We start from the raw sequence: 26728 nt of genomic DNA, 5'->3' as shown, positions 1-26728 counted from the left end.
TAGAAATAATAATAAATTAAAGTATTATGCGTAAGATGTATAGTCGTTTTTGATTTCTTATTATAAAATTATTTAAAAATGTTATATATTCATAAAACACCAACAAACATTACAAATAATATTCTTATCCTAAAATCCTAAAATTAAATATTTGGTCAATTGAATTCCACTAATAGAGCACCAATAAAAGTATATTTTTCTTTGCTAAAATATAACAATAGTTATATAATATATCATATATGACATATATTGTACAAAATACATATTAAGCATTTTGTTCTATTAATTTGGTCATTAAAACTGTTTTCGATACCTAGCAGGAATACGAGAAAAAAAAGCAAATTTTTCGAAATCACATTAATAGCATCGGACATCGTTTAACAACAATAATATTATATTATATTAAGCACATTAAGCACGATAAAATAGTGAATATTCGGTACGAGAGAAATTACACAATTGTATGTTATTACAATAAAAATATAGATGTCTTACATAAACATTAAACAATACAAATAAATAAAAACCGAAATGTTGACATTTTTTGTTTTAAGATCAATAATTTTAGAATAGTCACTTTTAAAAGTCGTAAATAACAGTAGTATCATAAGTAGTATTTGTTTCTATTTAGGTGTATCCACGCTAAACGCATACCTGCAATCATCTAAACATATACCTATTTTAATACGTATGTTATATCTACTTATACATACGTCACGGCGTCATGATATAATGTTAAGACCGGTAGGTTGACATTAAAGAGTGTTTTCGGCCGTTAAAAATACTCTTAGCCCAATGCCCCAACGGCAGCCGATCGAAATGATGACCGGCATTATATAGCGTCCGATTATAATTTATAAATAGAATCACGCGCGGCACGCGTATCAATCGAACCGCCGCCGCACCACCGATATCGACTACCCTCCTCACAGTCCGCCGGCCTAGTGATTATTGCCGTTGTCCGTCCGGATGAACGGATATATTTCAATCGTCATATAGATCAAAGATCGTAACGAGAAATCGATACCACGACACTTGCCCGGTGAAAAACGACATAATATTTATGGTTTTTCGTACGATTTTCCTTTTCCAGAAACCCGAGATCGAAGTACTTATACGTACTTTCACGATATCACGCGGTGGCGGTTTAGCGCGTTTATCAATAACATATTCAGTACTTGAATTGACGGGGGACAGCGTTTCTATTCTTAAAAAAAAATATTTACTCGTGTCCCGTATATTAACATCCTAATCAAAAAGACATTTAAATATTCAGGTGCACATAATAAATTTACATTTTTTTCATCACCCTTCTATAATTTCTTTCAAACCCTGATAATACACCACCATTATTAATTGATTGTACCGACCAACGTTATTTTTTGTGCATAGTATACGCGTTGTCGATTTAATAATATTCTGTACGTACCTATTACAACACCTGTAGGGCGCGAGTTTTGGCGATGGGCCCTATTCGCATATAGTCGACTTCTATAATTTGACTGCAATACGTCCGAGTGCACTTCAATCACTCGTCGTCGGGAGACGCGCGCGAAAATCCACGCGGAATTAATTTTTCGCGGTCACCGAGGGGGATCGAAAACGGGAAAACGAGCTAGGTGCCGACAACGAGGGCGTAACGATATACGAAATTATTATCTATACGAAAATCGGACGGACGAGGCGACAGCGGCGGCGACGACGTGCGCGTACGTGCGGTCCGGTGCCGTGTGACGGATTGCCTGCCGCATGTGGCATGTCGGACGTCCAAACCGAGAAGACCTCCTAACCGCATCACGCGCGCTCCCGTCCCTCCTACCCCCTCCGGGTACGTTCAAACCGTCGGTACGGCCGTGCGGAGCGCAGGGGGGTTGGCCGCCGCCGTTTAGGTATATATTATTATATTATTATTATATTATCGTATCTCATCGTATATAATAATATAATATAACGATGCCGATAAAATAATATTATTATTTTCATTATTATTATATTATATCGTACACTGTGCACGTCCTCTCCGTTGTCGACGTCGTCGCCGGCCGATAACCCGACAACACGAAAACCTCATACTTCGGGACGAACAAGCGTGTGCGCACGCGTGTATGTGTGTGTGTGTACCCAATAAAACTAATAAGTAATAACAATTATAGGTATACACATAAGATGTGCTATATAAACACTGGCCGCAATGTTTCGTCGGTGTCTCTACAATAATAATAATAATAATAATAATATACCTATTGCACTCGCGTGTGTGTACGTTTTTACTCAAACAGGTTGTTCGCACGCCAGACCATAATATAATAATATCACGTCATATTATATAGGTATACACCTTTACGGCAATACCGTCGTCGGTCGGTCGTCGGTATACATTTTTCATTTGTACCTACACAAATACGTATCATAATATTATAAGCTCACACGTCTGCCGGTCGTCGCGATTACAGTATTATATTATGTTTACAATACGAATATATTTACACACCCGTGTGTGAGGTAATAAATCCAACGGTGTGTCTAGACTCTAGATACCTACCCCTACCGATACACGCGTGACGGGTCGTCTGAGGGGCGAGGGCGCAGCAGGCGCGTCTTATAAGACCGTATCATGACGTGTGCGGCGGCTGTACACGCCGAATAAAGGAATCGCCCGGCGATCGTCGTCGAACAACCGCGACTAGCGCGTCGGTTATTGGCAAACGGACAGATTTCAATGTATAAATATAAAGCCTTAAAATATGATAATACGCTGTATTAGCCGATACTAACATGCAATATAATATATTATATTATAATATTTGAAGTACACACGTCCATAAACGGTCTGTTCGAGTTTTTCGCCAAACCGAAGCGCGATAGCCCCGCGACGAGCATAAACTATTTCTGTATATAGTGCGTATTGTGGTACAGACACGTGTACAGATTTTTATGAGCTGCGTTTACGGTTTTGATTTATGTGAAAAAAATGCTGTCGGGTGGCAATTATATTGCGTGTGTGTGTTTATTGTAGTTGTCGATTACGCGGCCCCGAACGAGCAGTGATGGTGCGAAACGATATTATAATGACCGGTGATCGAATTGCAAGTAGCACCTCTACGTAGTACCTACTGTCCTACTACCTATCTATTATACTATTATAGTATATGTATTATACGGCCACGTATCTAGTCAGAAATTCGAAAAATCGTTTGGCGCGCGCCGCCGCAGTTGGTGGCGCATATTGGAATTTGGAATAGCCGTGCGATATTCAATACGACGCGCGTATACCTATATATTATTACTGCCGACGAAAGCTGATCAAACTATTGGAACGTGTGCGAGATGGTCGCTATGATCACTATAATGCGCACGATTTCAAATGACGTCGATCAACTACATTTGTTTATCAATATCATTATTTATCGTTTTTGTATAGTTTTATTGCACACGGTATAGGTACCGGGTAGTATCAAGTGCTGGAAACGGATATAATTAATCGTTTAAATTATATTTAAGCCACTTGTTAGTTGTTACCTATATGTATAATTTATTGAATTGATAATACAAACTTAATCTATAAATAATCGATACATAATTAATATTGTAGTTTAATGCAAAACAGTATAATATTACGTGAACACAAAAATCAAAGGTGTGTACTGACGTACAATGTACTATAGCTACCAAATGTATATATTCTTATAAATCACGTTTTAGAATTAAAAAATATTGAATAAAACTTTATTTTTAATTAATTCCTTGCAGTGGCCTATATATTAATTAAATAAAAATTATAAATTAATAATTATTCACCTATATTTTTTTATGAACTTGCAAAACTATAAAAATACAATACTATGGATTTTTTCCAGTATTAGTTGCTTTTGTATTTGATTGAAAACAGAAGCACTAAAATATGTTAGTGTTGCCGTATTGGAGTGTTCACTTACGCCAATTCCAGCAAGTCGTTTTCAATAGAATAAATATATGATTTCACTACCCACCGTCTATTATAACTATACGCACACTGCTTAAATTATTACAGTAAAAACTAAGAAGATTTCTAAGCTTCCGGCTGTCCGTAACAATTTCTCATTTTCCGTAAATTAGTGGTTTGGTATACGTATAATAATTAAATTCCACAAGGAAACCGGAAACCAATGTAATTATATAAATAAATAAAATGAACCAGTGTAAAATTTGTCAAATATTGATTGTTTAAAATATAAAATTATTTACACTCGGCACACTAACTTATTTTTTTTTTTTATATTTTTGAATATATAATGACTCCGACCTCCCAACACCAAATGTCTCCACCCATATGCCAATGCTAGTAAAATTACGCGACAAACTCAAAAGTGTATGATACATGATATATAATATATTATATATATAACTTCCATTTTTAAACAGGTAAGGTAATCACTAATCACTATTATAATAAAATACACTGAACTTAGTGGTTTAAACAAATACTTACTTAAAAGTTAAAATATTGTTATATGCCGGTGAATTTTTTTTTTTGGCAAAGTCGTTATTATTTTAAATATACATTTAATCACGTCATGTTTGCTCAATTTTTTTAACATCTTAGCATTTATTACTTGTCCTTGTAATTTTCTTATTTAGTGCATATAATTATATTAGAGTAAAAATACTATGTATATATTTAATTATTTTAATATTTTTGAGTTTCTTTACAACATGATAATTGGGATGTAAAAAATGTTGTCTTTAATTATGATTAAGATAAAATAACCATTTGTATTACGTTTTTTTGAAGTTTTTAAAACTATGAGCAAAGATGTAAAATAAATTTCAATCGGCATAATATAGTATCTAGGTAATAAAAAGTCGATTATAAGTTTTGCCTCGATCATTTTTGCTGATCAATTTATTTAAATTTTATGTACATACCATGTCTGAATGTGACAGATGCCAAATAATATATATCAATTTAGAATTTAAATAGTAGAAAATTCTATAGAAAACTATCAAAATGTCGACTAATAAATATTTTTATACTTATTTCTATAATAAATAATTGTATTACAATAATTTTCAACTATAAGAATCAAATACTTTATATTAACCTGATTTAAAACATTCGTGAATAATATATGATGTATATTATTTAATAAAATTAAAAATTAAAATTAAATATTTTTGGAAGATTATGGAAATTTGCTCTTCTAGATAATGTTTCTCAAATTTTAACTTTATTTTACAGTTAGTGTTACCTATAGGTAACATTTAGGTATTGACTATAAATTGTTAAATAAGATTTATTTTTTAATTGAAATTGAATACCTATAATGGATCAAATTGTAAAGTGTTTTGTTATGATATTTTCATACATTCGTCATACATTTTCATAAACTAAAAAAAAAGACTTCACAATATTATTTTTAATTGTCCATAATAAAGTTTTTGGATTAATTTAAATAGTTGTATTTCTTAACGAGCTGATTAAAATTATATGTTTTAGAATACAAGAAATATTAAAACTCAATTTTACACATGAATGAACTTCAGTCTTCAGATGGTTTTCAGCAACATAAATTATAAATCACTATTTTCTGTTAAAATATATTTTCCTTTTTTGTTCTTAATAACGGTATAATACTAAGAAAGTAACATTTAAACCACAGTGTTACACACAAAATATTGATTTTTCTTTACTTTCACGAATAAAATTGATGGTTTTTTTTCTTTTACGTAAAAATTATACAATATATAGTTTGGTCTGTACGATTACCTTGCTGAATTAAATAAATAAAATAGAATTGTTATTAACGTTTTATTTTGTTTTGAAAAAAAAAACATAAATTATAGTAATAATTAATAATTAATAGTGATTGTAACCTAACCATTATATACATCTGCCAGTAATGATTGTCAACATTGATTGGTGAGTAACGGAAATCTTATATACATTTCTAATCTTCCTAGCTACTTAAGCATTTATACTTTTCTCCATAATAATAATTATTAATTTATTCCCATAGCGTTAAGAGCTAAAACATGTATGATACTAATATAATAAATTATTATAAATTTACCTTTGGTAGTTTTAGTGACTGTTGTTGAAGTAGAGGAGGTAGAGGTGATAGTTGAGTTTCGAGAAGACTTTTCATTTTTGTTGAATCGTGACTCTTGTTGTTGCTGCACTACAGTCATTTTTTTTGGCGAAGGAGATCGGATTTTTTCGGTTGGAGTACTCTTTTGAGGTGAAGGAGATCGGACTTTTTCAATGGGAGTTATTTTTTGAGATGAAAGGGGTAGAACTTTATCAACTGGTGTCACAGTTTTTTGAGGTGAAAGAGATCGTTCTTTTTCAATTTCTCGAACTCCTTTTTGTGTTGGTAGCGGTGTTCGAGTTTCCACAACTGACTTATGAGCCTTTTGAGGTGAAGGCGATCGTGAATTACCAATTGGATTTGCATACGATTTTTGTGGTGAAACACTTCTTTCCTTTTTGACTTCAGCTTTTTTAACATACTCGGTCTTTTGTGCAGTTATGTTACTTTGGTTTTGTTTCTTGGCTGGTGAAACATCTTGAAAGTTCTACAATCAAATTTTAACAAACAATATTTTTTAAATATAATACAATAATAAAGTTATGAAATAAAATAATTTACCTTTGGTACACGTGCTGTAGTATTTATTGATAATCCGTTGTTTGTTTCTAATTGACGTTTCACTACTCGAATTTGTGCTCTTATTCTTCTCCTACGATCGTAACCAACTGCCTTTTCAAGCTAAACAAATAAAAGTATGATATAATATTATAAGGAAAATAAAATAAAAACATAATACAAGAATACTTGCTATTATAAATACTTGCTACATTAAAAAAAAATCATTTTTTTTCTAAAAATAATTGTATACATTTATGTATAGTTATAATGTATAGGTAAATTTAATTCAAAATTTATATTCTTAAAATTTAAATTAAAAGTAATAAAGCTAACTTCAACAAGTAAGCATAACTCAGGTATTTGAAGATTTAAAAACATCCTATTTTGTTTTTGTCAAAATTATCTAACAACACAGTTTGACAACAACTTGATTGCAAGTATTGCAAAATTTCTAAAATATTGATAAATTGTACATTGTAAAATAAAATATTATACAGTGATCAATAAAAAAAAAAATATATATATATTATTATCGTTGCAAGTAAAATCTAGTAAACTAATTCAAATATTTCATATCTAAAATCAAATAAAAAGTATATATACACATACATTTTTTTTTAAATTTTTTTATTACCTACCTAATTCATGTTAATTTTTTACAAAACTTTTTAATTACTTCTTACAGATAAATTGGTACCTACTATTTCACTTATAATAACAATTTCCTCGTCAGAATATGTAGGCAATAGGAATGGTAGTAGTTGCCTAGTTAGATCACACATACTACTGAACATTCACTTATAATCTTATTATATTATTATCATACACATTGCCTAAATACAACCCCTTAAAATGATTGTTTTCAAAATATTATTGATTATTAAAATATTATTATATATATAATATTCATGTGTTTTCGTCAATTGTATACGGTTTAGAATTATATGTAGTAAAAACATACAAAATATCCATACACTTAATATGAATTAAAAAATATGTAAAAAATAAAAAAATATATATTAATATATTATATATATAAATATATATATATTCATGTTCGCTAAATTTAAATAAGTTTTAAAATATATTAAATAGGTAATTGAAATATTTTAACTAAACACAACTATAAACCATTTTTTTTAAATTAATATCAGTTAACGGCATTTTGGATAGGCATTAAAACTACGGGAAAGTATATTTTTGCTCATAAAATCATGATCATTAGATTTCACGGAACTACCACTAAATAAGCATTATATTATATCTCATTATTATTATGTAATACGCGTTGTGTTTTAAATATAAATTGTATATAATTAATTTTATTTTCAATAAGAAATACAACAACATTTATACCAATTAACCTTAAAGGAACAGTTATTTTTGTTTCTATTGATTAACGATGATAAGAAATTTTTTGTAATCGTTAGATTTTAATATTTTTACATTATCTTTATAGACTCTCAAAACTGACATCGATGAATTTATTAATATGAATAATATATTTACCATAATCTCCAAAACGTGTAAATCAAATATTTCTTCAATTTCCACTTCTTCGTCAGTATTATTGACAGAAATCGATTTAGTTGTTGTTGTTGTCGTCGATGTAGTTTTTGGCACTGATGTATTTTTCACTGTTGTTCCAAAATCAGTTTTAGCAGTAGTGACGGTGGCTCGCTGTCTGGATGACGAAGAAATTGTATCTCTTGCACATTGATTCCCACCAGTAGTGTTATCTTTTGTATTGATTAATACACTTCGCTCAGGACTTTTAGTCGTACTATTTCTTTTTGGAGTTTCCACAATTTTTCTATCGGGACTTTTTGATGATATTTTTCTGTTTGTAAACTCGTTAGTTTTAATAATCGAATCAGTGGCTGAGGTTTTTTCTGGACTTGAGACTCTTTTAGTTGAGACACGATCTGCGGTTTTCGTGTCAGTCACTGTGGTTGACTTAATACGGGTTTCCGATACCTTACTTGTATTTAAAGGCGTGCTTGGCATTTGGTGTCTAAAAGTGGTTTTATTTTCTTTGTACGATTTCTGAATGGGTTCATTCTTTTCAAAAGTAGCTGTTCTATCTTTAACCGTTTTTGAACCTGATAGCCTTCTGGATCTATTTATTTCTTCAACTTTAACATCGAATGTTTCAGTTTTGTTTATTTTTATGGGGGTTTTGGTTGTTCGTTCAGGTGAACTATTTTTAGACTCTGGTGATTTTGTTCTCGGTACATTGGTTTTGTCTTTTAATGGTGTTTTTTTATCAATCTTTGTTTCGAACGATGCACGCCTTTCCTTAATTGATGACGATCTAGTTATTTTAGCAGGGGTTAAATGTGTTACTTTTTCGGATATATCATTTGATTTTTTGTTTTCAAAGAAGTCTTTTCGAGATTTATAATCAGATGCTCCAGAAATTTTTCTTGTCAAAAGAGAAGTTGGAGTCTTATTAATTTTTGTCAAATCTTGATTTTCTTCAGTTTCAATATTAAGTGTTTCTGATTCGATTAAATTATTTATAATATCTGCCTCTTCATGTTTTCCTTTTGCAATGGATTCAAATATTTGTTTGGTTTTTCTTACTGCTTGTGGACTTTGAGGTATTTCCGTAGTTTTTTGTATTTCTTCTTGCTTGTTGACATTATTCAAAAACTTTGAAACTCTGTCAGCAACCGTAACGCTACTTTCTTCATCTAAGTCTGTTACAACGTCATATCTATTGCTCTGTAAGCTGCTGTAATCATTAACATCTTCTGGTTCACTTACAACATCAGCATACCTTGGTAAACTTGCATCATCAGATACTGAACAATATGGTTGACCAAACCTTGCAGAATACTCAGGTGATGATTCCCTAGATGATGGAGGTAATTGAACAATAACATTTAATAATGCATCTTTGTTGGTCATTTTTTTACCGTATTCTTCTTCAGCTTCATTTCTTATATCATCAATATCTTGAATTTTTTGTATATCTTCTTCATCTTTGTCATCTTCTTCCGAAGACGAAGAAGATGTTGACGAATTGGATGATATATTTTTAATGTATTTTGGTTTATTGGTAGAATCGTCCAAGTCAGTATCACTTTCAAAATTATCTGGAGGCAGTTCATCCTCTAAATCTTTTGATTTTTGTTCTACATTTTTAGTAATTTCAACTTTTATAGTTTTATTGAAATTTGAATATGTGTTTTTTTTTATTTGAGGCTTAGTTATAGACGAGGTTGATATAGTCTTGGTAAAAGGTTTAGTTGCTTTTGATGGTGTTTCATTTATATTAGATTTTGGTGAATTAGGTGTTCTAGGTTTGGTCCCATTCGAAGAAGGAATCTTCTTTGTGTTTATGTTTCCTATAGTTCTTTTTGAATCTATAACTGTTTTTGTTTCAGTAATTGATTTTACAGCACCTAACTTTTTTTGTGAAGATTGCGGACTGATTGAAGATTTAAATTTATTTTTCGAGTCTTTCTTTTCAAGAACTTTTATTGTTTCTTGAGTCTTGGGTTTAGTTTCTGGACTAGTGATTTTTTGTCTAGATGATATTGTAGTTTTTTTGTCTACTAATAACTCTTGACTTGGTTTTTTAATAACCGTTTTTGGTGTAATACGATCTTTTGAATTCTTATGTATCAAAGTTTTACTATCACTTCTTGTAATTTTAATATCCATTTTTTCTCTTGAAAGGTCTTTTTTAACAGTTTTATTTGATGAACCATCTTTAACATCTTTGTGTATAAGACTTTTTTTCGATGGGGTTTTCTCCAAAGTCGAAGGTACAGCTTTTTTTATTGAAGAAGGTATTGACGAAGGTATTGCAGAAATTGTTTTTTTAGAAGATGTAACAGATTTAATATCAGAAGCGTGTGATACATTTTCGGTAGATTTAACGGTTGAGTATGTTTTATCATCTTTCGTAACCGGTTTAATTTCTTTTGCTGGTGATTTTTCTTTCGGTTTTATTGTTATTTCATCATTAGTGATTGTGCTCTGTTTAACTACATTTGATTTTTCTTTTTCAATAAATTCTTCCTGTTTTGTTTTATTTTCTTTTTTAACATTTTTTGAAGGTGATTTTTCCCTAGGTGTTTTATTTTTTTCAGTGATATATATTGGTTGTGTTGTTATTTTTTCATCATTTACTTGCTCTGAAGATGTACACACTTGCTCTTCTATGATGAATTTTTCTTGAATGGACTTATTTTTTGAATCCAAGATATTATTTTCAGTATTTTTTGTAGCTGTTTCTATACTTTCATTTTCATTAAAATCACTATCGATTTCAGGTTTTATTACTTTAATTAAATGTTTGTCATCACTAATTTTGTTTTTAGAATCATAATTTTTTGAATATAAATTCCTTTCGTGTGTTATACGATTAATTGTATTATCCTTAGTGACTTGTTGAGTTTGAAGTGTTTTATAATTATTTACTGGTTTAAACGCACTTCTTTCAGGGCTACTCTCGTGTGAACTATTTTTTACCTTAGATGAGGATTTTCTTACTTCTTTTCCAACTGATCCTTCACTGCTATATCCAGGAGATTTTTCTCTTCGTACTGGACTTGTAGATGATGATTTTTGGCCATACTTTGAAACTGAAGTAATATTAGTTTCTTCTTTAAACAAGGTTCTTTTAGCATCAGAACTTTTATACTTATCATAAGTACCATGAGTTGCGCCAGAACAATCAGAATCGTCCGAAGAATCGTATTGTTTACCTCGTGTGGGTGTAATAGATCGTTTTTTTGATAAACCTTTTGTATGCGTGGATGACAACTTTCTTCTTGTAGAATAATTGAGTGATCTAGAAGGACTTCCTGATTTTTCTGGTGATGCTCTATACTTTTCAGGGCTGGCAGATTTAAATCTGCGCTCTGGGCTTGTACGTTCTCTGCAAGGTGAAGGACTAGACCGTTCTGGAGTTGATCGTAAGCTCCTAGCAAAAGCTTCATGCGATGGACTCAAATCCACACTAATCCTAGGTGGCTGGTATGAATGTTGATGGGTGGTGATATAATGATCTTCGATATTTTCTTTTGATGTATCAATAACTTGATCATTAACTTTTTTAATTATCTTATCATCATTAGAAACAATTGAATTTGACTTTGTAGAATCCGTAGTTGACTGTTGAGTAGACAGATAAGAGTCGAGTTTATGAAGTTCGTTGATAATTTTACTATCCGTTGCTATTTCAACATTTTCAGAGTTGTTTGTTGAAATATTTGAAGTGTATGTTTTTTCTACAAAATTACTATCTTTATTTGATATATTTTCCGATACAGGCTCTGCAACTAATTCATTGTTAGATGTATAAGTCTCTATAACTTTTTGATGACTATTTGAATATTGATTATTATCATCTCGTTTAATATTGTCTAAGTTTGTAGTAGTTATTGATTCAGTTACCTTACTATCAATATTTGAGCTGTCCGACTTATCATATGATGTATCAAATGCCAACTGACGATCTTCGTTAGTCTGTTCGTTTAAAATAAATTTGGAATTCAAATTTACATCAGCCTTTTGAACTTCTTCTGAAACCGAAATAGTTGTCTGTGATGATTTCCACGTAGATGACGTAGAGCTGGACATAGACGTTTGCAATGAATTTTGGGTATACTCTTCAGTTGGCTTTAAAGAACTAGTCTGTTCAATTTCAACTATTCCTCTATTACCATCCGATTCATCAATTTTCGACGAGACATAATAATTTTTATTAGTATTTGATTGTCGTTGATAGTCTTCTGTTGGAGATTCAGAATCTCGAATCTCTTTAGTTTTCATAGTCATGAATCCTTGGTCCGTTATAGATTCAGTATGTGTTCTGGTTGATGAGCGTTTACTTGTTGTTTCTGTTTGAATCATTTCTCCTGTCGTATAAAATTCTTTAAGCCGTTGTTCTCGTAGTTTATACATTCTCATACGAATCTCTTTTTTCTTTCCGAAATCCTCTGTTTGTTGCCACTAAAAATAAAACAATAATATATCTTAGATTTTAAAAACTCTTATTTTAATTTAGTTTAATATATTACCATTTTACGTAACATATCCTCATCTTGTATAAGTGCGATATCCGATCCTACTTCGGTCGCCATGATGTTTTAATTATTTGATCCTGTAGCCTATAATCAAAAATACATACCTAATATTATATATATATATAAAAAATCGATTTATTATAATAAGTTTAAATAGGTACAAATATTAAATTAATGTGTTTTCGTTACGCATAAATAAACTATGTAACAACAAAGTAGGTATAACAAGATACGTGACTCTATTTATGGTTACTAAAAACTTCTGTGGCAAAGCAGACCTACAAATTGCATGCATGCATTCCACTATATAAACAAGTTTGTGTATTGTATAAATTATCATTAGCGCCATTACCCATAAACGATATAGTTGACTTAATATTTTAGGCTGTAGTGACAAATAGACAACAAGAATTAAATTAAGCATAACTTGGCCTCGCATTTAGACTAACTCCAAAAATAGACTCAATATTGAAAATATTATTTTTAGGTAATATTTAAAATAAATATTTATTTTACAAACGTGAATATTTGTATTTTGTTTTATAAAATTCTTATCGACCGATAACTTTTATATACACGGCTGTTTAGAGATTTATCTTTCTCAATTCCAATGCGATACTCAATGTGCCTATATAATACTATGTATAGTGTATACCTACGACGATAAAGATTTTGGGAAATGTTCAACCTACACAGTATACACAGATGGATGTGGGAGAATGGTTGTTTGCAAAAAGAGAAATTCATGGCCATTAACATTTTTTTTTTTTTTGACACCATAAAGTTGAGTGGGTTGTTTGGCATAAAAATAATAATTAAATTCAAGTACCGCATTTCCTATCGGTTCAAATATTGTTACACATATTTTATAATAAATAATTTAATTATCGCCTTATAACTGTATAGCCGTATAGGCATTACCTACGTCATCCGAAGATTTGGCGATTGTCAACCTATATGGTAAACCATCTAGGTCATTTCAATGCACTTTAGTCGTGTAGAAAATAGTCTGTCCTTGATGGTTTAAACAATTTTAATAAAGTAACGAAAGGACTGTTATAGTACTAAACAATATCGATGTATGTTGAGATCCCAATGATTTCCTTACAAGGAAGTAGTTTTAAACTAAGAATATAAGTGCTGCAGTGGCCTAGACCTCAATTAGTTTATATTACAACATTATAGTTAGCTAACGTTTCCTAACAAATTCAAAGGGATAAATTATCCATGCAGGTACGTCAATATGTTCTACATAATTAATATTATTATTCAATTTCTTAAAAATCATTAGACATTTTTATCGAACTAAATTTTGTAAAATTGATCATTTCCAACGCATCAGTTTTTTTATTTTTTGTTTATTTTATGGACTGTCAAATTGTATATTAAATTTGAAAGCTACAACCAAAGCAGAATTGAAAATATTTATGATATTTTAAAATGTTAATTTTGAAAATAATAAAAAATATATAATTAGTTTATTTTATTTACAGGAAAAAAAATATATTATTGGCGGTACAGTGTATTATAATTTATAATTATACATTTTCAAGTTATTTATTATTATTTTATTAATGACTGACTTATTTAGGTTAAGCATATGAATATCTATTTAACAACAAACATTGTATCATTTATTAAGTAAAAGGCATATGTTTAGAAGTAAATAAGGTTACCTCTAAAAAATAAACTTTACCTTTTTATTATAGTTACAATTAATAAAATATAACGTTATTACGACAAATTCAATTAATTTGTTTATGCAAAAATTATATAGTTACTAAGTACCTATAATAGTACCTATCTATTTATATTACAATATTCTTTTTTATTTATTTGTAGGTAAGTATTAAAATATTTAGACAATATAGTTTACACAAAACAAATATTTTTACTTAGGTATATAGGTATAAATGCAAAAATGCTCTAAAATATTTTAATATAATCTTTGATTATAGAATAGTCTATTCTATAATCAATGATATAACTATCAATTAAGAACATAATACTATATTTATTTAATTACCAATCGACTATAAAAATGCTCATCAATCGGATATTATTCTAGTTGGTTTTGATAATCAAAAATAATGCAATAAAAATACTGTATGTCATTAAATTATTATTATATGATCCACGTAGTTAATAAAAAATATGGAGTATAATCTTTTTTTAAATACGAGTATTAAAATTAGAAATGTTTATTTGTTTTGTATGGAAACCAAACAGAGGATGTGTGGGGGCAGTGCAAAAGGATGTTGAGTTAATGCGATCGCTACACGTGAAACGTCAAACGTGAACCTACGTTCGTTAATAGAATAATTATATATTTATATATTATATGCATGAAACGATGAAGCAATACATTTTGTTTTTGTAAACCGAGTCCAGTGATTACGAATAATTATAATTTATTATAAAGTATTTTACAACATGACAAATTCCGTATTACCAATATGTGGTTTATATTTTAACTGTTAAAATATTAGAATAATAAAATTTGTGTATTCAAAATTTTAAACATATCAGAGTTATATTACAAAGCATTTTTGAACCTTGCAGTGAACGACACGTTTAATATTTTTTTAAATCCTTTTTCGTATTTTATGAAAATTTTAATGAGTTTTGCGACATTGAATTTTAGGATAACCGGAAAACGTAACCAATTTTTTTGTAGTCATATTTATTTATAATGTTAACTGTTAAGTAATAGAATAATTTTCAATACCTATTCATTTTATTATAATATTAGTATTATGTAAATATAAATATTTTATAATACAATAAATAATTAGTTATTTATTGTAAAATGTATAAAAATGTAATTTATTGTCACTGTAATATGAAAAGCACATAAAGACACGACTAAATCATACAGGGTTAGAGATTTTTCGGTAACAATAATAATAATAATAATAAATATTAAATAGGAAAAAAGAAATTTGACCTATACGGCGCTGGAGACCACCATGCGTGTGGTCAGTAATTTGTACACACACGCAAGTAAATATTATGTAGCTAAGCGGAAATTAACGATTGTTTATTTTTGGGGAGAGTACCTTTACGAAAAATATAATAGTTTTGGCTAATAAATAATAGCTAGCGTCTCTTGTAGCTAACACTGTAGCCTGTAAGTACGAGATGCATATACGATATATGCGTATTACGTACGCGACATTTCAATAACAGCTCTGTAAGCAAATTTCTAATTTGTGCAACGCGAATAACATTAATATAACATATAAGTTAATTTTTTAATACACTTATGACTCAACTAAACCTTGTTAAAAAAAATATTAAATGAAGTTAAATATTTATTTTGTTATTATTTTTTTAAACGTTATTAGTTTTTAAATGAAAATATTATAATAGATTTTTTAAATATGAGTATTAAATATAGCTTATTATTTATAGTCATTTAAAGTTTAAATGACCGGAGTAGTGACTGGTGGAGCAACAAAGTAGTTCCTCTCGTCAATCGTGGTGCAACACTTATCTAAAAGTAATAATATATAACGTATTCCTCATGACCTCATCACTGGGAAAAAAATCATGTATCAGTATCATGTCTGCAAAGAATTTAAAGTAGAATTTTGTTTGTCATCCATTGTAAAAAAAAATGTCACTATAATAATAAGTGATAACAAATATGATAAAAAAAAGTGTATTACTAATTTCAGATAGATTTCCAGCCAATTGTTATATTTATTTTATTTTATTTTAATTATATTAAAATGTTAAAACTTGACCAAGCCGAATAATTGTTTTCTATTGAACCATACAACTCTAACCCCCTTCCCCTTCCCGACACACGATTGGTAACAAGTAACAAGTACTTATGATAAACGATACAAAAAAAAAAAATCCCTAATTAAGATTTGGTACCTACATTTTTTTTTGTGGTAGTTGTAGATAATCCACTTATTAAATGTAAATTATTTTCGTGAAATAGTGAAATTAAACACTAGCTTTACAAATTTTGTTATATTATTATCTTACAAGAAATGGGATAAATTCAACAAATTTAAATATTTTTAAAACTTTTTATGATATGATATCAGTTCATATTTTCATACACATTATAGATTTCCCTATAATTTTAACCGCAAATTTTAGAGCTTTTTTTTTGTTAATTGAATTGTAGACTAGTATGCTACGAACATATTTTTATAGTGCAACAAGACGTACTGAACCTCGATCGTCATAATATTATTATAGGTAGTATGCCCAGGACCCGTATAGAACCATGTACACCCGTTCGTCGGGTAGGTACTAGGTACGTTATAGGACCACGAGTCCACGACTATATTTGCATATCTGTCGTCAACAGTAACAGTGCGTCAGAGATCGAGTCGTGCTCGTAGAATTCTTATCGCGCTTCAGAAAAACGAAGTAGATATTATATAGGTACAAAATATTATTATCACACGTATAACCGTTAAACTCGCATAAAATCTCACGAATGAAATATAATGTAAAATAATAATATAATTTTGATACAAACGTCGGTTAATAATTCATTATCATGTTTAGTCAGTGAGATATAACGCCTTTTTTAGCCAGTACGAGTTTTCTAGACTTATGTATATTCTTGTAGGCCCCAAGGTACTTGTTTTGTTTTTAACTCTAAATGACTAAATATGATTATGCGCACTAGACATTAGTGAAGTATCTATAACATAAAACATTGTACGAGTATACAATATACATTATACAATATACAATATATATATATATATAAATTATAGGTATATATTCTGCGGTTAAGAAGTCTTTGTTTTTATATCTTAACTCATTACGTGAGATAAATTCCAACTACAATGAATTATAGATTAGAAGTTATTTAGAGTGCGAATAATAAAAAAAAATCTTTTATTTCAACGAAAATGGTCAATTTATTTTATCTTAAATTCAATGCGAGATAATATATATATATATATTATTATATAATGTAAACGTATTTAGAACAAACATTTTTACGTCCAAAATAAATATTTATGATGTAAGAATAATTTAGAAAAAACCTAGTTGGATTGATTTATCAGAAAATCCATCACCGAAGTAGTATTAATTCTATATCTAATTAGAAAGTTTTAAACTAATCATTTGAATATTGACGAATATAATTCGATAGTTATTACAATTGAATGACATTCAAAAATTCAATGAGTGAGTAGTACCTACCTAATATGGTATCAACCGTCGTAACTATAGAAAAAAAATTGTGTAACAGATATATAATTTTTTTTATTTATAAAAATTTAAAATTATGACAGAATATAAACATATCTTTTATATTATGTATAAATTATTTAATATATCAATACCTACACCATGTTGCCATGTACCTATATGTTGACACATTAAAATTGCTTAAAAATAATAAATTCTACATTGAAAATTACAATATTAAATTTAGAAATTTGATTTGATGCTCAACAGCTTACATTTCGAAATTATTTGTATCTATTTACATACAATAGTACACAACTAAAATTTCAAGAAATAATAACAACCATTATTCATTGTTGACTTTTGTTTTCATTCAGCACTCTCTGCTGCAATATTTTATAAATAAAGTCGATAAACATGTCAAAATAAATATATAATGTATATTATTCCTTAAGAAGCCGATATAGTAGAATACATTATCTCCGTTTATCAAGTATAGAAAAATATAATTAATTTTTTTTCAAAAAGATTGGGTGACAAATAAATATTATTACTCCGTGCCTAATATTTATTACAGAATTACAGCAAGACATTTTTTAAATATTTTTACTTTTCATTAAACTATATTTAAATTTAAGAAAAAACAATATAATTAATAATACAAAAAATAATACATTTATTAAAATATTGAATTGTACTAATTATAGCACTAAACTACAATAAAATTCTCTCTTTATATAAATCGTATTAATACAAAAGTTGAGCCAATGTGATTTTCTTTTTTCTGTACTAGCTTTAACCAAAAAATTGAAAACATGATAGCTCAATTTATCTATATTAACTGAAAATTCGTTTTTTTAACTACAAATATTAACTATTTTGAGAATCCCGCGTAAAATGAACAGAAATAATTTTATTGAAGTATTATATTATTATTGTTATTATTTTAATAGCTACTTAATCAATGCATAAACGATATTATTTTCTTTCCACATAATCCTGAATAACTTTCTAATAATTTACTTTGATTTAACGGAAGAATAAGTATTCGTTGTGTCATTCATTGTTAACAATATCAAAGTACGAGAATTTGTTATAATTTTAAATGATTAAGTTGTTTTTATATTTACTTTTTATTTCAATAAACAATACACAATTGATTTATGCTATCTATTATCGGCGCCAATATATTACATACATATTATACTATATTTGTAAATAATTATTCATTATTGTTATTATTACTTATACTTGAGGCTAAATGCCGGTGGCTAATATCAATTTCTATTATTTTATTGCTATTAATTAATTCTGGACTGATAAAAAACCATGACTGTACAGTTTAATAGGAAAATATGTTTTTTCCTATTCGAATATTATATATAACGTATTTCAATGGTATTTTAGTACCTAATTGTATTATATTATGTAATATCATAATTTTATAAACACTGACCAGAAATTAAAATGTTGTTTATTAATCAGGTATAGGTAGTGATATAGGATTTTCGCATATCATATATATGATATGATAGTATATAATATTATAAAGATGCAACTAACATCATTGTGCCCAGTGGCGTATCCAGGGGAGGGGCCACAGGGGCCATGCCCCCCTCATTGGCCGTATTTATTATTTTTTTATTTTAAAGATTTATGTATTTTATTTTTATACATGAACGCATACTACAATATGTCTTATAAAATTTTAGACAGTGTGTGCCCTCGCCCCTAAAAAAGATTCTGGATACGCCACTGATTATACCTACTCAAATTTTGATCACTGATCAGTATATGTACCCACTAGCCTGGCTGCAACGTTAACAACTTACAGTCTTATAAAAGATTATCTCTAGTACGAGGGTTTAGAAAAAAAGTAGACTTATTAATTATATTTATCTTAAAATATTGTGTTTAAGACGTTTGAATGTAAAAAATAATAAAAACAAAATTTAAAAACAGTTTTTACACATGTTTTATCAAGGCGACAATACCACACAAATTACTGATAAAAATTAATGTCATTTTTGAAAGAATTAATTTTGATTGATGATTTTTTACGTTTCAAATGGTTCAGATAAAAGTATACCGGAAGTAAAACTAAATAAAGAGAATAAATAAATAAATAAAAACACGAAATAAAAACTTTAACGAAACGTATGTATTATATTAAAACTGCAATTATTATTGTATCCAATCTCCCCATCAATTTCATCGTTACATATAAATATAAAAACAAAAATGTACCTTATTTATAATATACTAAGTTAACAGCTATACAGGTACAATATAAAAAAAAAGGAATCAATTTAAATATTATAATAGATTATAATATTTCATAAAAATAAGGTAAATAAGGTAATACGGTATTTTATTTACTTATACTCGTATCTGTTAACACGTAATTAATTATCATTATAAGTAAAAAGCAATAAGTCTAGATATGGAGAGAAAGTGGTTCTTGGGACAGAAAATGATCAATACATTTATCAATATATTATGTTAATGAACGTTTAGATATATTCACGCGAAATTTACATGGTTTTTGTGGATTTTTAGATTGAATAAATTACAGTTTTTGGAAATATTTTATGAACGTACATTTAAATGCATTTAGATAATTAGGAGACCGTAAATCGTAATAATAATTATGAGGAACTAGTGTAGATACGTCGTATGTGTTATACAAGAAAATATATTTTATTTAACTAAACTAAATAAATTAAGGGTACATTTTCGTAGACTTCAACTCAATATTATAACACAATTTAATGAAATCTGTTGTAAATATGTTATAATACAATTTATTCTAGCGCTTACTTTGTAAAGATTAGTCGGATTTGATAGATTTTTTAAAAGTGATGATAAAAATATTTGTTTCACTAAGTTTGATATTATATAATATTAAAAAAATAAATAATTAAAATGAACTAAATTTGTTATTAGACTAATTGTTTATAAGTTTGTTTATCTACACATTTATTGACCATAATATTTTAGTTTTTTCAAGGACTATGTAATGATAATAATAATATCAATGAACTCATAAAATAAAAAAACATCATATACAATCACCCTTGCAAATTTAATTTAAAGAATAAGATCAATAAGATCTCAAAATTGTTAATTCACTTAAACGATCGATTTGTATAATATAACATATTATAATTATTTACGATAAAATAGTTATTTTACATTTACCATAATAAATAATATATTATACTAATAAAAATACGCAACGACTGGAAGAAAAAAAAATCGTGAATATTAAATGTAGCAATAGTAATAGAAGAGTAATTATACATATATTATAAGATATAACGCTTCGTTAAAAGACGCATGGGTGCTACAACAACGTCAAAATGTTTGTAAATTATTGTTCACCTTAATAGACTAACATAACTTGACAAATAACACGTTCTCTTAAAAGTCACATACTACGATAAAATACATCCGAATTCACAGAAGATTTTACTTCGTATATTATTATTATTGTTTAGTTTAAAACCATATTAAATTAAACGACGGAGTCAGGTAAGCTATAACATAAAATTTTATTATTTTGTGTTTGAATGTGACGAATTAAAATAAATACGATTTTTAATGTCGTATTGAGGTACAGAATTAGATTTATTCAAAAGACAGGTAACAACACGTCTGGATCCTCGTGTATATCTTTTCCGTAGCCAGATCGGCTTATTATCGTATACGTTAGACCTTAGTGCGACGAAAACCAAAACTGGTTGCATTATTCACCCGTTGCATTCCATGAAACGATATCTCATTTTTTATTCAAATTTATGAACACTGCCGCCGCGATACACTGACTATAAACTCCAAAAATATACCTATACAATATATTACTGATACATGCATCATCAAACGGACTACAAAACACAGATCTCTATATACCTATGAGTGACTCATTATGTTGACGTGTAGACTGTACAAGTTATTACACCCGTATAAAATGTATAATATTATTAATCAGCTAATAAAATATTTTTACTACGACGGAACATTACTACATCATTTTTAACCTCTATTAATATCGTTATTTTTTATACTTATATCTGCACGTATTCAAACTTTTTATATGATAAGATTTTAAATATAGTTTTAAAAGTTAATTGCCAATATTAAAATGCGTGATTGGCGTTACAATTATTTATACTGTGATAATTAATGTATAAATTAAAATTATTTCTACATAAAATAATTATTGAAAGTTTATGACACTGTAGTATTATCAATTATAACACTATAACATCATACTATATTCAATGCTCTTTTAGGAGTGATTATACAGATTATTTTTTTTATATTTTATCGTTTTTTTTTTTGATAATTTATTAAAACATATGGATGGTTTTAAGATGCGATTTACCGATACAAAAAGGACTGGACGAACCTAAATATTATTATAAATCCTTATAGACTGCGTCGTGTCCATATATGGTCATTGTCCATTGATCATAAACATTTGACCCTAAATCAGAAATATCCATGACACTTTAGCTAAAACCATAACTAGTTACACGACGATGTTAACAATTGTATACAAAAGAAATGACTCATCCAGGTATCTGTTGTTTGTACTTTAAGATTTTATCATTTTTTATACTGTATAGTAATACGTTAAATTTATCATTTTCAATAAAAAAAAATAAATACTATTTACTTATACTTTTACTTATTCGGATTAACTGAGAATAAAGAATTATATTGTTTATTCATATAATATTATAAATAATATATATAACTTAATAAACGACAATGAAATAAATAATAATAATAATAATAATAATTTAATAATACCTTTTTTAATATAAGCTCCAGTATGTTAATAGGTTTTATCTATTAATTTGTATGAAGAAGCACGTTTAACAACAATTAAATATAAGTCCATGTCGTTAATTGAAAATCGAATGGTTATTAATCACAGTTTAATCATTATGTTATAACATGTTAATAATAATAATAATAATAAAAAAAAAACACTAACTAATACATAATAATATGGTTAAGTTAAAGCGGCATATAATATTATATCGTGCAATAATTCCAACTACCTGTCTCGCAGGGATCAGATATTCGTGTTTCGTTCAGTAAATTTTAAAATAAATAAATAAATAATAATTTAAAAAAAGAAGAAGATTTAATAGCGTTTGAATAGTGAATTATTATGATAAAATATTAGTAAATATTCGCGCGGTGTATGACCGCCGTCTGGTGAAGCACTATGGATACTAACCGGTGTGTCTGGAAACGTCGGCCGAGCGGATTACGCGATCGCCGTCCTTCGCCAGCCTACTCCTACGGGGCTCGCTACGTCGTCAGTCCGGAGGTGGTTTATACGAGCCTATATGCATATATAATAATATTATATATTATTTTTTATGTACCTATAATTTCAATACACATTATATTAAATAAAAAACACCTGATGTAATATAATAATAGCACTGAGTGATACATGTATAATATGTTGTTATTATATTATACACTATATTTCTCTTATCAGGCAACGAATCCCACTGCATTCCAAGTGGCCGACTCGGGACAATATTGCTGCCGGAGAGGTCTCACCAAAAAGTCACCCTCTATATATAATCTATACATCGTGTAGGAGGTATACGTACATCGTGGCGCGGTACACAAATACGCGATCACAAAAACCACTCCCGGACGCGTAGACGGGTCGCTACATCACTAAACAAAACGAATATTGTATTAAAATGTTATCGAGCACATTATATAGCAGGTATACAATATTAATGTTAAATATAGTGTTCACATGCCACCACGCTGTTTATTATGTACGTTTTGCATGTGTATCGTTATATTATACGATGCTGAAACGTAAAAACTTAACAGAAAATCGGTGAAGATCTTTTACGATTTTTAAAAATCTCCCCAGCAGTAGCGTATACACGGTAGTGGTTTTGGTGTTCACCGTCCCCTCACCCTCCCCCCCGCTACTTGTATTTTTTAATATGTTTTATTATTATAAATAATACATACTTTTCAATATAATTCCCACCAAATGAAAAATCGGAAATCACACGCCACTGAGCCTCGCCTCCATCCACCCTGTATGTACACGTGTTTCGTGATTTAAGGTAGGTATATAATAAAAAATTATAATAATATTATATATATTATAAAATGTAGGTTTAAGTTACCAAAAAACATATTGTTAAGAGTTTAAGATATTTTTATATCGATTATAATTGTATAAAATATTTTCTTCCGACTATATAGATATGTGTGTAAATCTACGTGCAAAAAGCCGGGCAGAGTATACTGCAGAGATCGACCGTACGTTCAAGGGCGTCTACAGACATTTATCAGTGGTAGGGCAATGAGAATGTTAGATTATACGTATTAGTGCTATACAACAATGTACCATATAATATTTTGATAGTAAATTAAGATTAATGTTTCATACATTTCTTTTTCAGTCATTCAGAAAATGTCAGCATATCTATTTTGTTTACTTTGTAAAAATCTTTTGTTCAAAACTCACTAAAAAAATCTCGTGGAACTAAACCAGAAATATCAGAAATATAGGTGCAAATACCCTCCATAGTCTGGACTACTCGCCACCTCCTGAGTTATCTTACAGGTGTTGAATGTGTGTCTTACACATTGCATTTGATATGAATAACCGTTCACCTCGACGTACATAAACGGTAGTGGTATATTACGTGATAGTGCGTGATGTGCTATTATATTTTAAAGCAATGATAAATTATATGGCATATGATTCAAAAATACGATTTTGAACGAAACTAAATTTAATTAAATAATTTATATCATTTTTAACTTTAAAAAACCTGCAAAAGTAATTAATGATAATATATTTTGATCATATTTTAATGAATGAAATGAATCAAAGTAATACTCAAAAGTCAAAACTATAAATTAGGCATGCTTATTAGAATAAAATAATATATAGAATTGTATTTGTTTTTATATCACAGAAATTTAAATTAAAACCCTCAGAGTAAAAAAATTATGACTTATAATATTTTTTAAAAGTTATAATAATGTAATATTTAGCTTTTAGGTATTCGTTATTAAACAACCAATTTTCATCATTTCCAATCCAAAAACACGTTGCATTTCGTAAAATCGTTTATTATGAACATCGTACCTACTTTTTTTGAAAAATATTAATATACTTAGGATTTTTAAAAATGTACTTAGTTTTAAATTATTAGTTGTTTTACCTATTAAATTCCCAGGTCTAAAATGTAAAAATTCACAATTTTTTAAAAGATTCTTGTGAATATTGATGATTTAATATTTAAATTAGGTATAATTATAGATATATACAAAAATTATAAATAGTAAATTTTTACCTCCAAATTGATTTAGTTAATGATCAAAAATGTTTTAGAGTAGATATTTGTAAATACTAAAATACATATCATTTTACATAAAATCTGGAAAAATGATTTACATCTAGTCTTATCAGCGTTTATGTGTGTGTATGAGTAATTGATATAAGAACAGTAAGAACTAATAAATATCACGAGATTGGGAAATTAACAAAGAACTAGATAATTATTATTTCAAATTATGTATAGATTAATAATTATTTACCTGGACTAGGAAAAACGTGTTTCCATAAATGGCCAGATATCATTTATTTATTGATTAATGGTAATGCCATATTCATACAGTGCGTATTGTATAACTCTATAATAATCGTATGTGTACCATACTACCATGAAACAATTTGTACGATCTATCCCAGTTACATATTATCATCGAAGTCCAATGGTGTGTAGACGTAAAGTGTGTACGCGTAAATGAGTGAAGGGCGAATATTATGTTACTTAGACGTAAATGGTTTGACGTTTGTAGAAGAGGCACTATATATAGTTTGATCATAATTATCATTACATTATTCCATAAAATACAATTATCATTGAATAAACAAATAAAATCATTTTTTTATGTAGGTATTAGTGTATTACCCCAATTCTTGAAACTAATTAATGATTACTTAGTTACTCATTAGGGTTTAGTGTTAAAAGCATTTATCATTTGTACGTATGTGTATTTATGTATTCGTGTGTGAAAGTAATATGATTATAGTGAGTAACCAGCAATTATATTGTACAAAATAGTAATAAATAGTAAGTTTTATTTTGTTTCTAGTAATTCTACTATTTTATTTGTGTATAATATCTATGAACTGATTATTATCAAATGATTTCTATAGCTTATATAAATACCTAATTTTAATAGTTTTTTGCATTATTATTTAAAAAATTACATATCCTGAACATATTATTATATTAAAACAACGAAGTAAATAATTTTTCAAAATATTTATTAGTGTTCATGTGCATATTAATATATTATATTAAAAATAGGTGTGTTTCGCTTATGATTTTTATTACACTTGTCATGATGATCGATACAATATGATAGATATACATGTCAGTATAATTATTGGATATTAATAGACATAAATGAGTGGGAAGTGTGAACACTGTGGTGGTGTATATTATAATAATGTTGTGCACCTTTCTATCGTGATAGCAATAGTAATTATATTTGAAAACACTTTTTTAAGTTAGATATGAAGATCATTGTACCTGACTAAGCTATTTTATATTGATATATATATTATATTTTAATTTTGATTCATAATTTTGCTCGAGTTATAATACACGCACAAATGCCGGTTTATATATAAAAAAAAACAATATTCAATACCATTTTTTACATATAAATATATAATACTGTAAAAAATAATCTATAAAAATATGAGACAATTTTCATGTATATAACTCGTTTATTAACTGCAATCTATTTATTGCGACCATTTCAAAAATAATTGAATAATTTTATATTGCATATACG

At 28.2% G+C, this 26728-nt stretch overlaps 1 protein-coding gene across 4 annotated transcripts in view; it reads right to left on the bottom strand.

Moving 5' to 3' along the window:
- The window catches only part of LOC132919924 (serine-rich adhesin for platelets-like), a 46553-nt gene extending 23461 nt beyond the window's left edge, over nucleotides 1-23092 (bottom strand). For 3 of the 4 annotated variants that reach the window (XM_060981865.1, XM_060981867.1, XM_060981868.1), the window contains exons 1-5: nucleotides 22918-23092; nucleotides 12668-12757; nucleotides 8139-12599; nucleotides 6630-6749; nucleotides 6051-6555 (exon numbers count right to left, since the gene is read on the bottom strand). In XM_060981865.1, the coding sequence (XP_060837848.1) occupies nucleotides 6051-6555; nucleotides 6630-6749; nucleotides 8139-12599; nucleotides 12668-12730 (5149 nt within the window). In that variant the 5' untranslated portion in view covers nucleotides 12731-12757; nucleotides 22918-23092. Of the gene's footprint in view, nucleotides 1-6050; nucleotides 6556-6629; nucleotides 6750-8138; nucleotides 12600-12667; nucleotides 12758-22663; nucleotides 22858-22917 lie in introns of those variants that run through there. The other variant, XM_060981866.1, reaches the window with a different exon arrangement.
- Nucleotides 23093-26728: the final 3636 nt, after the last annotated feature.

The sequence above is a fragment of the Rhopalosiphum padi genome, chromosome 2 (assembly GCF_020882245.1).
Source record: "Rhopalosiphum padi isolate XX-2018 chromosome 2, ASM2088224v1, whole genome shotgun sequence".
Classification (NCBI taxonomy): domain Eukaryota; kingdom Metazoa; phylum Arthropoda; class Insecta; order Hemiptera; family Aphididae; genus Rhopalosiphum; species Rhopalosiphum padi.
The sequence above is the reverse complement of the archived record's forward strand: the minus strand, read 5'-3'. Positions and strand labels throughout refer to the sequence as shown.